At 38.8% G+C, this 15,375-nt stretch overlaps 1 protein-coding gene across 1 annotated transcript in view; it reads right to left on the bottom strand.

Moving 5' to 3' along the window:
• RGSL1 (regulator of G protein signaling like 1) overlaps positions 1-12,418 on the bottom strand; it is a 43,277-nt gene extending 30,859 nt beyond the window's left edge. Inside the window, exons 1-6 of the mRNA XM_070939269.1 lie at positions 12,406-12,418; positions 11,566-11,648; positions 9,048-9,122; positions 7,810-7,939; positions 3,533-3,637; positions 827-988 (exon numbers count right to left, since the gene is read on the bottom strand). Coding sequence (XP_070795370.1) covers positions 827-988; positions 3,533-3,637; positions 7,810-7,939; positions 9,048-9,122; positions 11,566-11,648; positions 12,406-12,418 — 568 coding nt within the window. The remainder of the gene's footprint in view (positions 1-826; positions 989-3,532; positions 3,638-7,809; positions 7,940-9,047; positions 9,123-11,565; positions 11,649-12,405) is intronic.
• Positions 12,419-15,375: the final 2,957 nt, after the last annotated feature.

Raw genomic sequence — 15,375 nt, 5'->3', positions numbered from 1 at the left:
ATGTGTTAGTATGGTCATTATTAACCTTGGTTGGTTCTTTTATGGTTTTAAGGCTTTTGCAACACTTCTCTGTTTCATTGGTTTGTGGTTCAATATACTATGTGAATTCAGAATATTGTTTCATATACAACCACTGAGTGTTATTTTGGCCAGGCCTACTAAGGGTTATTGAGGAGAAATCCATTATGTTGAATAGAATCTCTGTGTTGTGAGGCAGGTATGTGTGTGTGTGTCAATGGTGGGTTTCAAATTTTTTTACTACTGGTTCTGTGGGTGTGGCTTGGTGGGCGTGGCATGGCTTGATGGGCATGGCAGGGGAAGGATACTGTAAAATCTCCATTCCCTCCTCAATCCAGGGGAAGGTTACTGCAAAATCCCCATTTCCTCCCAATCAGCTGGGACTTGAGAGGCAGAGAATAGACGGGGGTGGGGCCAGTCAGAATTTTTACTATCAGTTCTCCGAACTACTCAAAATTTCCGCTACCGGTTCTCCAGAACTGGTCAGAACCTGCTGAAACCCACCTCTGGTGTATGTGTGTGTGCGCAGAGGTTGCCCATGCAAAAAAAAGGGAAAGCAGATGGAGATCTAAGAATTTTTGGAAGCATGGGTTTCATCTTTTTTTAAAGTTTTTTATTTATTTTCCATTTTTTTTAAAAAAAATAAACATTTCATCTCTCCTTAAGCAGTGTGTAGGGAAGCAAGTTACTGACCTAGATAGATTTTGCTCTAGAAGGGTTTTCATATAACTTTCTTTGAAGAAAGCATAGCCAGCACGGTATGTAGCTAGAAAATGACAATTCTGACTGCAAGATATATGTCACTTACCAACAGTTGTGTTACAGAGGGTGACAACTGTAGACCCTTCCTGCAAGTGGGTGGCCATTAGGATCTGGATCAGGGACACATAGAGATCTTGCTGGGATTCATCTGTTTCATCAATCCCAAGTATCCTTTCTGCAGCAAGCCAGAACTTGGTGAGCTCTTCTCCTGTAGAAATTAGAACATTGATTTTGCCACACCTGTAGTCCCCAACAATACCAGATCCTAGCAAAATAGTTCAACTCAGTGTTTCTTTCTTTGCTTTTTTGCAAAAAAATAAAAAATAAAAATAGGTTTACCTCTGGAAATTCTTGAATCCCCCACTGATCCCCAAGGAAATATTCCTGTAATAAAGCCAACCTCTGGGATTGTGGTATCGTGGACATCAAGTATGAGAACATGACCAGAGTTGCTGTATCAGTAACATGGGTGGGATAGAAATTCAATGAATGAATGAATGAATGAATGAATGAATGAATGAATGAATGAATGACATAGATAGTAGTTCTATTGTCTAGTCTGAGAACTTAAATAAGAAAAAAGATTCATGGTTAAAGAAACCAGGCTAGAAACCAGAAGATCTGGATGACTTTGGCTCAGTTACTATCTGTCAGTCTAGAAAGAATGTAATGGCAAGTCACTTCCAAAAATATTGCCAAGAGAGACTCCAAAGCACACATAGGATGCCACTTGTGGATTGATCTTAACTAAGTAATTGCCTATTGTTTGTATCAAGAGGAGCTCTGTAAAAGTGCTCCTATTAAGGGCACTTTGCTGCCTGGCAAGAAACATAACAGAATTTGAAGTGGGTGTAAAGAAAGACCTAATGCTGGCCTTAAATTAGTGGAGCTGATATTTATTTATTTATTGGTTCGATTTATATGCCGCTCTTTTCTGGAGACTCAGAGGTGGCTTACAATGCGTTAAGCAATAGCCTTCATACTTTTGTATATACCTGCTTAGTAGGGCTTTCGGCCCCCCCAAGCGGTGTTCTTTTTTATACAAAGTCAGCTTATTGCCCCCACAAACTGGGTCCTCATTTTACCTACCTCGAAAGGATGGAAGGCTGAGTCAACCTTGAGCCTGGTGAGATTTGAACTTGCAGTAATTGCAGGCAGCTGGTGTTAATTAACAGTACTTAACAGTGCTTTAGTCTGCTGCGCCACCAAGGATATGAAAGCATTCTCATAGGGGTGCAGTCCCACTCTGCCTTTTTCTCCTCCAGGAGAAAGCAAATGAATAGTCAAAGCCACCCTAAAGAAAGCTGATGGGCTGCTGTCTGTGCAAATGCACCTCTGGGTGACTCCCCTCTTCCCAAAACAAAATCTCTTTGATTTCATTTAATAAAAGAAGGGTGATGGCAATGGATATTTCTATTTGCCCCATGGGAAAATGTGCAAGACTGACCAATAAATCAGAATGTGATATTTAAGCATCTTTCTTTGGTTAGCAAATCTGGATATGCTTATGCCATAACCAAAAATGTGCTCTTCACCAAAAGGGAGACTAAATGGGAATACTCTTACCAGCTCCTTAATTGAAGGCAGAAACCATAAAGGAGATTGTTATAAGATAAGAGGCTGCCCTAATTTAATCAGCATCCCCAGTGTTTGTCTCCCTTTGGATATGGTGGCTGGGCTACGGTGACCCCCCCAGAGAGGCTAGCAAAAGGCAAATCAAATTCTGACACTTTGCTGACATCTTGTGGCAATCACTATTACTGCAGTGCAGATATGCTAACCTTAGACTAGGTCAGGGGTCAGCAACCTGCAGCTATGGAGCCGCTTGCAGCTCTTTCACCCCTCTGCTGCGGCTCCCTGTCACTCAAAATATGTATCACAACTGCCAATGTGTGACACCTGCCGGCATGCAATTTATTGAGCTTTTCAACCCCCAGTAGGCCAACCATGGATAAATCCAAGAAAAGAAAAGTTTCCAAAGAAAACAGAATGTTTAATTCAACTACATATGCTAGTTTTGTGGCAGCTCAAGAAATAGTCAGGCACAGGAAGGGTTTTGTGGCTCCCGGTGTTTTCTTTTCTGTGGGAAATGGGTCCAAATGGCTCTTTGAGTGTTTAAGGTTGCAGACCCCTGGACTAGGTAAAGTAAGAGTTATGCTTCCTCTCTGCTTTTATATCTATCCCATCCTGCAAATCCTTCCTCTTTTTTTTTTTTTTTTTATCAATAGCAGGTCGTAAGATTTTTTTTCCTAGTAGCCACTGATTAGAACAGTCTTTTCCTCTTTTCTTTTTCTTCCCTTTTCGCTTTTTTTGCATTTGTGTTTCCAAGGCATACAATTTAGGACAGTATGGCTGAAGGCTGGTATGATTTATTTTTATTTTATTTTATTTTTATTTTATTCATATTTATATGCCGCCCTTCTCCCGAAGGACTCAGGGCGGCTCACAACAATAAAACAACAATGATCACAGCTAATCTCTTTTGCTGGTCATATCACCCACACCAGGTTTTGCAATAACTGGAAATAACTGCTCAGAGCATGGAAGGTATATTCATTCTAGCTCTGTAGGATTTCAGCAAGAACATTTAGCCAGCCCATTAAATTTCAAACAGTCAAAGATTGGAACCAGGGGCCTCTTCCTATTTTTCATTTTTTGAGCTATGGTTCTCCATTGATCTGGGAGAGGAATCCTTCAACTCTCCTTCGCCCTGTTTCTCTAGGAATGTGATTTCTGGTGCTGCCTTGTCTACCTGCCATTCCTTGCATGAAGGACCGAAAACGCCACATGCCTCTACTGCCAGCAATGCATTTCTCAAGCAGCCACTGATCAGCCTTTCTCCATCGCAACATCTCCGCTGCAAAGCAAAAGCAAAGACAATGTCACCAGAGAATGTTTTTGCAGGGGTGGAATGGGGTCCTGCCCCATGGCTTAGAAATTACTTGTTTTTGTACCAAAAGTGACAAAATAGAGGGGAAAAAGAAGGCAGGTCATCAACTGGGCTTGCTTTCTCTTTCTCTTCCCTCCTAGAAGAATGAAATATTTAAAAAGGCAGAATATTATATTTGCCTAAAAGAGAAATGGAAAACTTAAGGGAGACAGAAACTCAGCCCCAGCTCCCTGCCCCCAGAAGATATTTGGTGCCCATTAAAAAGGACTGGGCCAGCCTATCTACAAGACAAAAGACCTTCAGCTGCAGGGTGATGGGATTAAGACATGACCCGCCAGGACATAATAGGATTATCTAACAGCAGGGCTCACTGCATTGCAAAATTATCTGGGGACATCGCATCACCCTCCAGGATTCAGCCAAATTTATCTCAGACAAACTCCTAGCATGGGAGTCTGACTACAGCCAATAGAATACATTTCTTGCACAAGAACAGGAAGCTCAAGGGCAAGGCCCAAGTGAGGCAGGGGTGAAATGCTACTGGTTTGGACTGGTTCAGTTGAACCGGTAATGATGGCGGCGGGTGGGTCAGAGAACCGGTAGCAATGGCAGCACAAGGCTCCACCCACCCATTACTTCCTGGTTTTAACCAGGAAGTAACCTGTTTTTACCCTCTGCACATGTGCAGAAGGGTTGGTGCATGCGGAGAGGGTCCGTGCGCAAATGTAACACATGCACTTCCAAACTGGTAGGGAAGGTAAATAGATTTCATCCCTGAAGTGAGGGTATGAACAACCCTCACTCTTCACTCCATGTGGTCACCTGCCTAGGACCTCAAACCCATGTGGTTCTATTCATCAATAAACCATCTTTCCAATCAGCCTCCATGTTTCCAGTGTCTTTCTCTCTGCTTGGAACTGAACCAGATGGATATTTCTTCCAACACTACTGAAAAGGCCTGGAATTAACTTCCATATCAGCTGATCCAATGTATTTATTTAATTATGCCTGGCTGTCCACTGAAAAACCCATCACTTGCTTCTTTCTATGTTAATATAATTAATCCAGCTGCAGTTTTCAAATCCATTACTAGCCAGCCAGTTTGCACTTCCGATTTATAAGATCAAAAGCTTGTACAATGATGGAGCACTCTGTAACAAGACCCATCTGTCTGTTTTTAACTAGAACCACTTTCATAGGAAATGTCCAATGAATGGTGATCTTTTATATAGCAAAATCTGCCTCCAACAACTGTAATTTTAGTGAGAGGATTAGCTTAAGTACACTTTTGCATAAAGTGTAAAGATATAATGTGGCAGAATGCAACTATTTCTTGAACAAATGTATAAGCTTAGTGCTGATTTCTTTTAAATTTTTGTCTTCAGGTCATTGTTGATTCCTGGTGACTGCTGGACAAGTTTCTGCAGGTTTCTTGGCAAGTTTTTTCAGAAGTGATTTGCTATGACCTTCTTTCTAGAGTAGAGAGAAAGTCACTGGCCCAAGGTCAACCGATTTGCTTTGTGCCTAAGGTAGAAGTAGAACTCATGGTTCCCCAATTTCTAGCTGGTCCCTTAACCACTATACAAAACTGGTCTGTTGGAGTTGATTTAGTGACAGTTTCTTGGCAACAACATGCAAAGTGTTGGAGAACTTGAAACAGATGGGCAGGGCTTACTGCTTAATAAAATGTGCCTTCCCTGTCTTGTCAGACTCATAACATTTGGAAAATAAGGCTAAGGTTAGTGTAATACACAATTATTGCTGGGTAAATCATTGGTTCCTTTCTGATTGTTGACCAAGCTGGTCTAGTAAAATAGCTACTTACTGAACAGAATCTATAATTCCTTAAGTAAGGATAACAACAAAACATCAGCATGATCAATACTTAGCAATGGAAAGTTTTTGCAGAATTTCTACTAGGTTTAATTCATTTTGGTTGGGACAGCATTGGTAAGTAGGGCTCTGGAGTGCTTAAGGCAATGCTGGAGTGCAAGTGTAGTAGCTGTTTACAAACCTGGATAGTGGCCGTGTCTCTTTCTAGACTTGTGTGACAACAAAGCAAAGGTTCAATTCCAGAAAAAAATTAGGGCTGCAATAAGGACCTGCAGTCGGGTGCTATATTCATACTTCTACACATTCTGAAGGTTTTTAGAGTCACATTCAAAGCAGCGCTCTTAACGGTGACTGAAGGGCCTTTCATTAAATGGCTCTATTAAAGTGTCATCTACATGGTCTTTAGCTAGCAGGAAAATCGATGGTCGAAAAATTGCTATCAATCCCTATCCTGACTCTTTTGCTCCTGCCCTAGTTTGCCATTGGATGGTAGAGAGCTGGTTCATACAGGCTATGTTATGTAAAGTCATTGGTTGAGCCATTACTTGATTGTCCCCACTTTTTTTGTCAGCAGTTGAGGTAACCATCTGCCAATCAAAGCATTATGATGGAGGAATGTTTTTGTCAGATACTTGGAGTAGCTTTCTGTCACAACCTGATACTCCCCTCAGTGCATAGAATAGCTGATCCATGGAATGGATCAAATTCCCTCACTTTACTCAACAGCTCTTGATAACCAACTTGTTTTGACTGTGAGTTTAGCACAGTACTAAATCTATGTTCAAAAGAAGCCTATTCAGCTCTTAATCATTAAAGGGCTTCATAATGTGAGACATGTTCACCTACTGAATTGAGTAGCTTTCACCTCAAATCCAGTGGTGGGATTCTACCGTAGTTAAGTAGTTAAGCAGTTTGGAGAACCGGTTGTTAAAAGAAATCTTTTGTTTTTTTTCCACTTTACAGGGTTAATCCTGTAAGGAATTACAACATTCGGTGTTGTTTCCTAGCCTAATCTTTATTGCCCTGCTTACAGAAACTGCCTCTCCGGTTCCGGAGGTTCTTGGAGGGTTTTTTTTTGTTTGTTTGTTTGACTTTCTTAAAGGGGAAGGGTTGTTTTAAGCTTTTTATACCACTGTTGGGAGGAAATACTCCCTTGTTGGAGTTCTTCCAGCCAGAGTGCAATGATCAGCACTTTGAAGAAATAATTGAATAACGAAGCAGAAACTTTTAAGGACAAAGAACCAAGATGAGTGACATTCAGCAAGGCTTACTGGCTAGCTAGAAAGATTGACATTCAAACGTGTGTTTACATACCCTTTCTGACTTTTGGTCTAAAACTGGTTTTTGGTGAAGTTTAATTCTGTGCTTGGTGATGTTTAATCCTGTGTTTAGTGATGAGATAATTTTCCCTATTCAGCTTTGTTTGGAAGGAAAAATGTTAATCTCTGTTCCTGAAAAGAAGCAGCTTTGGAAATCTGACTAGTTCTGTGTTTATTTGTTCTGGTAATTGGTTTAACAAGCAACAGATACTCTCTTTGCTCCTTTGCTTCATTCTGGAGAGCTTAAATGACCTCTCTGTTAAAGGGTTTCACTTTATGAGCAAGAGTTGGCTGCTGATAGTTATCATTGCATTTTAACTATTTTAATTCCTCAAGGTGCTCTGGCACCCTCCCTGATTTGTAACTCCAGTTTGCAGGTATTTCTAATCTAATGATTGGTATTTAGGGCAGCTTTTTGCAAGCAAAGAAGCTTTTTGTATTTTTGTACAGGTAATCCTTGACTTACAACCGTTACAATGGCACTGGAAAAAGTGACTTATGAGTTGAATCATATGTTCCATGGGACTGAATGCAGGCTTCCACCACCCACCAAAGTGCTAAACCCACAGTCAAAACAAGTCTGCCAGACAACTAACAGCAGGGCTCATTTTGAGTGTGAGTTTTGTGCTCTTTCTATCAAGGAGGCAGTCGAGCAGCTTGTATGTGAGCTTTGGGAAGTAATGGGCCCCTTCATTCAATCCATTGTCATTTCTCCAGAAATCTGCAGCTCTTTCCATTAGAACGTCTTCCACTGGGATTGTTGAGTTAGTAGTGCTTGTAGGAGTAGTACTAATATTACTGCCTGTTAGCTCTGCCCTTGAGTAGTTGTTGGAAAATTTCCCTTTCCCCTGGACAAATTCAGAGACATTGTCTATCCTGCATCTTTACCCAAAAATAAGGTGCTCAGTTCCCAAAAATTCCGCCCCCCCCACAAAAGACCCCATGTCCTGTCTATGCTAACTTAATATATTTAGCTTCAACTCTCACCTGCCTCTGGAGAACGGATGAAACTGACAAGCTCCTCACAGAGTACATAGTGAAGAAACAGATTTGTTTTGCAGAAGAAAGGCAGTCGATGCTTCTCCATCCAATTCAACAAGCCTTTGTGCTTTGATACCTGTATGAGCCCCCAAAAGAGCAATGAAACTTTTTAAAAAAATAATCTGCATGAGCCAAAGATTAACGCAAGAAGAGAATCGCCATTTCTACCTGAGATTAAGCAACCAGTATCTTCTGGTTGCCATGGCAATGGCACAAAATTTGGCCACCATTCTGGAGACTTCCCAATGCTGATGATATAGAAGTCAGAAATACTGGACCTGAATGTACTCTAAGTACAGAAGAATATAACAGGAGTAAAGAGTATGAATTAAGAAATGAAAGAAGGAAAATGAGTATATTGTATGCCTGTAGAGCTAAGGGAAAGGAAAAGGAGAAATAAATCTGAAGCTGTAGATGAGTGACAAAAAAACCTGGAACAAGTAGATGAATTTGTGTACCTTGCTAGATTGTTTACTAAATATGGGAACAGGATGGGTGAACTAGATTTAATGCATCTTATTTTCTTTTCTCTTATCTCCTCCTTTTATTTCTTTTAGTTTACTGCTAGACTGACCATTCTGATTCCTGGAGACCAAATGGTGTCCTGTCTCTGTAGCCATAAACTACAGGACAATGACCCCTGCAATAATCACACAGAACTGAAGAAGCTTCTTGGATGAGAAGCAAAATGTCTTCAAGGAAAAACAAAGTCCAGTTGCCTTTTAAAAAAGCGCCCTTGGGACAAGCACACAGTCTCATTTTCTCCTAAAAAGAGAACATAAATAGATAGAATTTTGGACATTATGTTGAAAAACACTAATTGTTACATGCAGACTGTTCTGGGTTACTCAAAGAAGTTGTTGATATAAGGCATAGGTGTATGTGTGGCTACAAATTCCAATTCACACCATCAAACATTACATTCTTTGAAGAATTGACCATAAAAGATAAGTATATTCTGATCAAGCATCTTCTTTCTGTCTTGATTTGTGCTGAGACATTTTTAATATAATTTGGGCTTTCAAAGATTTTTTGTACTTTAATCTTATGGAAAAGAATTACTAGTAATGACAATGATTAGACTGTATTGAAGCTACATTTAATATGCTATAGTTCCCAGATTCGGAATAAATCAATGAGGTCCATCCTCCAGTGCATAATTTTACAACACTGAAAAATCATACCTGGTTGCATGGTAATTCTGGCCACAGATACCACTGGCGCGTTCTGCAAATGAAAAGAGGTGTCTGACCAAACACCTGTAGAGAGAGATGAAGCGGAGGGGAGATTCACACATCTTGCTATGTCTAACCAGTCATATTACAGCTTAGCATGGTGTAGGAACCCAGCTGTATACAGGCAAGGCTTCCTTAGCAAAGCTGCTATTTAGGCTCAGATATTGGTGGGCTGTTCCTCCCTTCATCATAATTGCAGGGTATATTGGCTAATGCAGAGGCAACCTCATTCGGAGCAGATCACATTCTGTTTGACTGTAATTAATAAACTATGTTTAACAAATAAAATCAGGGTTGAAAATTGGCGATCGTTCTTAAGCAAGTAGAAATTAAAGAAAAAGAGATTTCAGTTTCCATAGATATAGACACACTTATTTTCTTTCCCCCCTTAGGCATCTATTCAGTGGATTTTTTGAAACACAACCCATTACTCAAAAGAACATATGTGGAAAATGGAAGAAGAATATACAGGTTGTCCTCAATTTAAGATCACAATTGAACTAAAATTTCTGTTGCTAAATGACACATTTGTTAAGTGAATTTTGCCACATTCTAGGACCTTCCTTTCCACAGTTGTTAAGCAAATCACTGAAGTTGTTAACTTAGCAACACAGTTATTAAGTGAATCTGGCTTCCCTGTTGACGTTGCTTGTCAGAAAGTTGCAAAAGGTGACCACATGACCCCAGGACACTGCAACCAATCATAAATACATATCAGTTGCCAGGAGTCCAAATTCTGATCACATGACTGTGAGGATGCTGCAAGTCGTTAAGTGTGAAAAATGATCATAAGCCACTTTTTCACTGCCATTGTCACTAAACGAATTGTCGTAAGTTGAGGACTACCTGTATACTATGTTAGGAACCTTGCTTCAAGTAAATCTTGAATATATTGTAAAAAGAATCAAAGCAAAACAGTATCTTCATGTCCTGCCTAGAGATAGATGTAGATGTGTAGATAGATGTAATTAGCACTTACTGATTTTTTAAAGCCATGTTTCTCAACTTCGGCATCTTTAAGCTGTGTGGACTTCAAGTTCCAGAATTCCTCAGCCAGTAAGGTTAATAGAAGCCTTACCAAGATCCAATTATATCTACCCTCCTTCTGTGTGCAGTGGAATGGAACTGGGGATTCTGAATACTCTCTTGATACAACATCAGTACCAAAAGATAAAATTTGGACTGGGATTACAATGTTGACATATGGTTAAATTCCCACTCTCCACATCTTACTTCCAGAAATGTAATTAGCAATTCATGCTAATTGCCTGAAAAATAGATCAGGCCTAGGAGATTAAAGATGTTAACAATTTCAGGGCCCTTTCTCAGAGGTAAGACCTGGCTGTGCCCCCTGAGGATGTACCCAGCTGAAAGCACTCTGTGCTTAGGATCAGGCCTCACCTTCATAAGTGTATCTTTATGTGCAGTATCTTTTTTCACTGTCTGGCTGATGCCATTTAGTGGGCATTAGGGTTTTTGCAGCCTAGATATGATAGTCATACTATATGACATGTAGGATTGCAGAAGTGGTAGTAACAATCATGTGAGGCTCGTTTAAAACAGAATGGGATGCATTCTTTAAAAATACAATATTTGTAGTGGACTTAGTAATATGGAAAAATGAGCAAGAATTTGTCATTGTCCCAAACCTGGTATTGTTCACTTGTAAAATCTCATTAATTATACTCCATGTGAGTAAGAACCCATACAACACTTGACACAAAATTACGGCTTTTTTTTTTTGTATGAATAAACAACTTCTGTTATGCAGGAGAAAGAAGAGCATGCATTCTGAGAAGGATTAAATGTGGTCTCAGGTTCAGTAACTTCAACCTCTGAGAATTTCAATTGTTCCTCATTTTTTCAAAAATTCTGTTAGAGTAGAGCTAAACAATACTGGACATACTTTGCCTTGGCTCAGAAGCTAAGCAGAGTAAAGTATGGTTTGTATCCGGATGGGAGACCTCCAGGAAATTCCAAAGCTGTAAGCTAGATGGGGAAGCTGAAAACATTCCAGAAAGAAATGACAAAAACTGCTTTCATCCTGCCCTTAATAAAACTGTGTGGATGTGTCCATGCAATCACCATGAGTGGAGCCCATCTTAAAGGTGACTTCACCTTAAATCTGGCCTGAAAAAAATTGGATCAAATCTCCAACTTTTGCTGCCATCTAGTGCCATCCATCTATATGTTTTATCTCAAAATAGTAGCTATATATTAAGCCTTAACTGGGATCAAGTATATGTCTGAACCTAGAGAAGAAAATATTGGGATCTCTCCTTAGTGATCCCATACATCTGTTTGATGTTGTGTTATCACCACTTCACTGAAAGTACTAGTAAATATAAAAAAGAAATAATTCAGATCATGGTTACCAAATTTGCATAGCACTTTAGGCCAATGTGACAGGTTTTTGATAACTGGTTCATATACAGAAAATGATTCTTGATTCAAGAGGGAAACTTACAGGAAGATTCAGGAATGTGTTGAAGAAGTCTGTAAATATTTCATCTTTTAGCAGAACAGACAAATGTTTGCTGCCAATCAATTCTGAAAAGAGGAAAAACAATTATGACATTAATGAGCAGAAAATGTGAACTGGGGCTGATATATTATCATCTCTTGGGATATTTGTTTCATATTCCTACAAAGAAACTAGACTATCCCACTAAAGCCTATATGCTTAATTTTCAAAAATGGTACATGCAGGGCCTCAACTAAATTTACTGTTGTGGCAATTTGATCTTCAGAAATACACCCTGGAAGATGCCACTAGTATGTCTATCTCATCTGGAACCTATGAAGCGGTAAAAACTCTATGTTCTGTCTGTCCTTAAAGGCAAGACAGACAGGTCAGGAAAAAGATTGCACAAGATTAACTGGAACTATGGTCTATTGTTACATCTTACAGTAACATACATTTGTTGCCTGTTCTTTATTTGTGTAACTATCATCTTTGCCTACTTTTGCCAAGGTCATCCCTGTGGCTCTTTTTGTGTTCAGAATAAGACTGTACTCTCCAGCCTTCATTGCAGAGGAATATACCCGTAGTAGTGAGTAAAATAATCTGATACAAGCCTTTTGCAAATGGCTAACTGATAAGAGGTTAATTAGGGAAGAATAGCTGTACTCTTCTGGGGGGAGGGGTCATTAATTTGGGAGGCACATCTTTGGTTGTGGGAACCATTCTTGATTCCAAATTTTTGCAATTTGTTCAGAATCAAGAGAAAGAGAGATTGATTTCTATTGCCACTTAGAGATTCTTTGCAGAAAGGTGGAACAGGAATATGAAGAGCAGACAACTCACTAGCTGTATTCATGCTGAGCTTGTCCTGAAGAAGACTGTTCCCTACTGAGCATTCTGTTATGTTACAATGCCTTAGATCTCTTGTTGTTCCAGCAGGTTCCACATTCCACCAAGACCCTTTCCTCCAATCAAGATCTCTCCAAATGTTTTCAGGTCATATCAACTCAACTTCAACAGTTTTCTTTTACACAGTTCCTCTTCTTACCTACCACCTTAATCCATCACTTTGTGAGAGCAGCTCCCTATAGAGATCCCAAGGAGGAGATGTTGCCCTATAGCTGAAAAATCTAATTTCATTAACCTACATTTTGTATGGAGAACTTTCCATGTGGTTCTTACTTATTTTTCATATTTGTATAGCTGTCCACCTCACATAATGACTCTGGGGGGCACTCAATGGATTGGAGACCTGAATGTACATCCTTCCTATGCAGGATGGCCTATAGACATAGATTTTGTATGGACACATATAATGAAATATGGGACTCATTCACACAGAATACATAGGTGTTTTTTTTAAAATGATAATTATATACATGTATTAGAAATACTTATCTGCTTGAATAATAATTCATTAGATAATTGTTTATAGAGTTCCATTTCCTCTTAAAATGATAATTTTTTCTTTGTCATATATTTTACTTTCTATTTTTTCTTTTATTTTACAATGCATATATTTTTCTGTTTTTTTTTTCATTTCTTTTTTGTCACCATTTTAAAGGCAATAAAAGAATAAATTAAATGTATAAATCAATAAGGGATGAAGGTGGCAATGTAATTATTACATCAGATACAGCTTCTAGGGAAACACAGAGCAGACTCTTAAGACAAGGAAAAGGATGGGCAAAAATTCCATTGACTTGAAGTGGCAGGAGAAAAAGTCCAAGAATTTAAACCCTGGGGCTGACCCATGCATAGGTCTTGATTCCTGTAAGAGGGAATCAGGGAAGCTTCAGCAGTTGCCAAATGTGGGATTCAATTTTCAGAGGGTTGGTACTAGAAGATTGCATCTAATCTATGCAGAATAAATCTTTCTTTGCTATTTGGTATTTACAGAGCAAAAGTGAGCCTTCCAATTATTGGGTCATGATCCATTGCTTAAAGATTTTCATTTTTCATAACACAGAAGTAGGAAGTTGAATAATCCTTTAAGCTCCCAGAAGTTCAAGTGCCACCTTTTTCTTTGCAGCTTACCAAATAAACCTTCCTTGGTGTTTATGATATAGGTAGTTCTTGATTTAAGGGGAATGGTTTTCTTAATTTCTGCACACAATCTATTATCTTGCATCAATTGTGCTCTCTGCCCAGTACTGGCAGTGAAACCTCTGAGTCATAATGTATCCAACTTTATTTCACCTGTAAACATAAGACCTTGATGCAAGGAGAAATGAAAGAAAAAAGCAACTTTGGTGCTAGAGAGAAACCTACACTTTCTATTCCTTCAGTTCTGCAAATATTTCTTGCCATGATAAGAGTGTCATGAATAAGTACTATTCTTGATAAACACCACAAAGAAACCAACACCCGCCTTTTCCTTCCTGTGTGTATGTGTGTTCTTCTCAAGAGGTGCTAGATCACATTTTGCTGGGCCAAAACTGGAAGATCAATAAACTGTTTTGGCCCATATGATAATGATGATTTCAGTATGTGCCTTTCAATCATTTCTGGTAATTCTGAGGTTTATTTTCACTTAAATACTCTTTTCACTCTGCTGCAAAGAAAGACCACAGTTCCTCTACCTCATTCCAATAGGCTTCCAAGAAATCATACGGTAGGGTCCAATTTCTAGAGTTCAGTTCAAGAATGGATTGTTCTTCTGTTATACACCACACTACTCAAGCATGTATTTTTAAAGTGAACTATTACTATTATTTATTGAACAGTAGTTTACTCAAAGAGAGGAATGGCTACACAAAGAATATACAGTATTATAAGGAGAAACACAAAACAATTTATAAAAAGTAGAAGGCAGTTACCAAAAAAATCTTAAACTTGTTCTTAATTGCTATATATTGTAAAAGTTAACAAAATTACACAGTTGCAATTGACATAATGAATATAATCTGTCCAAGCATGATAAAAGTGTGATTCTTGCCTTTGGAAATTCATCCTTATAAGTTTTTTTCTAATAGACTATTTTTTCTAATAAAAAAATTGGGAAAGCTTTTTGATCCACAAACCAATTGTTAAATTTTCAAGAAATTTCCAATGTTGAGCAATAATCAGTTTTGTTGCCAATAGCAAATAGACAATCAGCTTTTTATTTTGTATTGCATAAAGGGATATAACATACCCTGTTCTGAGACCATTCAAATCTTTGGTTGTAATAATACTAATTTCACTAAAAATGTGCAAAGCTGTTACTTTATTACATGTCTACCACATATGATAAATTCCCTTTTTTTACAGCCACCATTACATTTTGAGGTAATTTTATAGTATATGGAGTATAGTAGGAGTTAAAAGCCACTAATATAACAACTTTAACTTGCAAAATTTATAGTTCTTTGGGTACCAGCTTTAAGAATCTTGTCCATTTTTGGTAGTGGTGTATAGCAAAGATAGTGATTACACAGAGATGTAAATTCAAGAAAAGAGCTCATTTCCAGGATTATTTTCCTGTTTCATTTATTTCCCTGTTAAAACTAAAGTTATGGCTGAGGAGGTATTAGTTTTCATTTGACCCTCAGATTATTTACTGTGGATAAAATCTAAGAGTGAGCTACCAAAAATCAGCCTCAGGAAAAAAGCAAGATGTTACTTTGAATATAAATAATCTAATGGTTCATTAGATATTGTAGAGCAGGGGTGTCAAACTCAATTTCATTGAGGGCCGCATCAGGGTTGTGTTTGACCTCGGAGGGCTGGGTGGGGGGCAGGGTGGTCGTAGCCAGGGTGGGCATGGCCAGGGTAGGCGTTACAGCATTCAGTCTCCTGCAGCACTCTGCCAGCCAAAATGAGGCACAGGGG

This window comes from Pituophis catenifer, unplaced genomic scaffold (assembly GCF_029215685.1).
Source record: "Pituophis catenifer annectens isolate HBS135680 unplaced genomic scaffold, rPitCat1.0.hap2 SCAF_3, whole genome shotgun sequence".
In the NCBI taxonomy this organism is placed as follows: Eukaryota; Metazoa; Chordata; class Lepidosauria; order Squamata; family Colubridae; genus Pituophis; species Pituophis catenifer.
The sequence above is the reverse complement of the archived record's forward strand: the minus strand, read 5'-3'. Positions and strand labels throughout refer to the sequence as shown.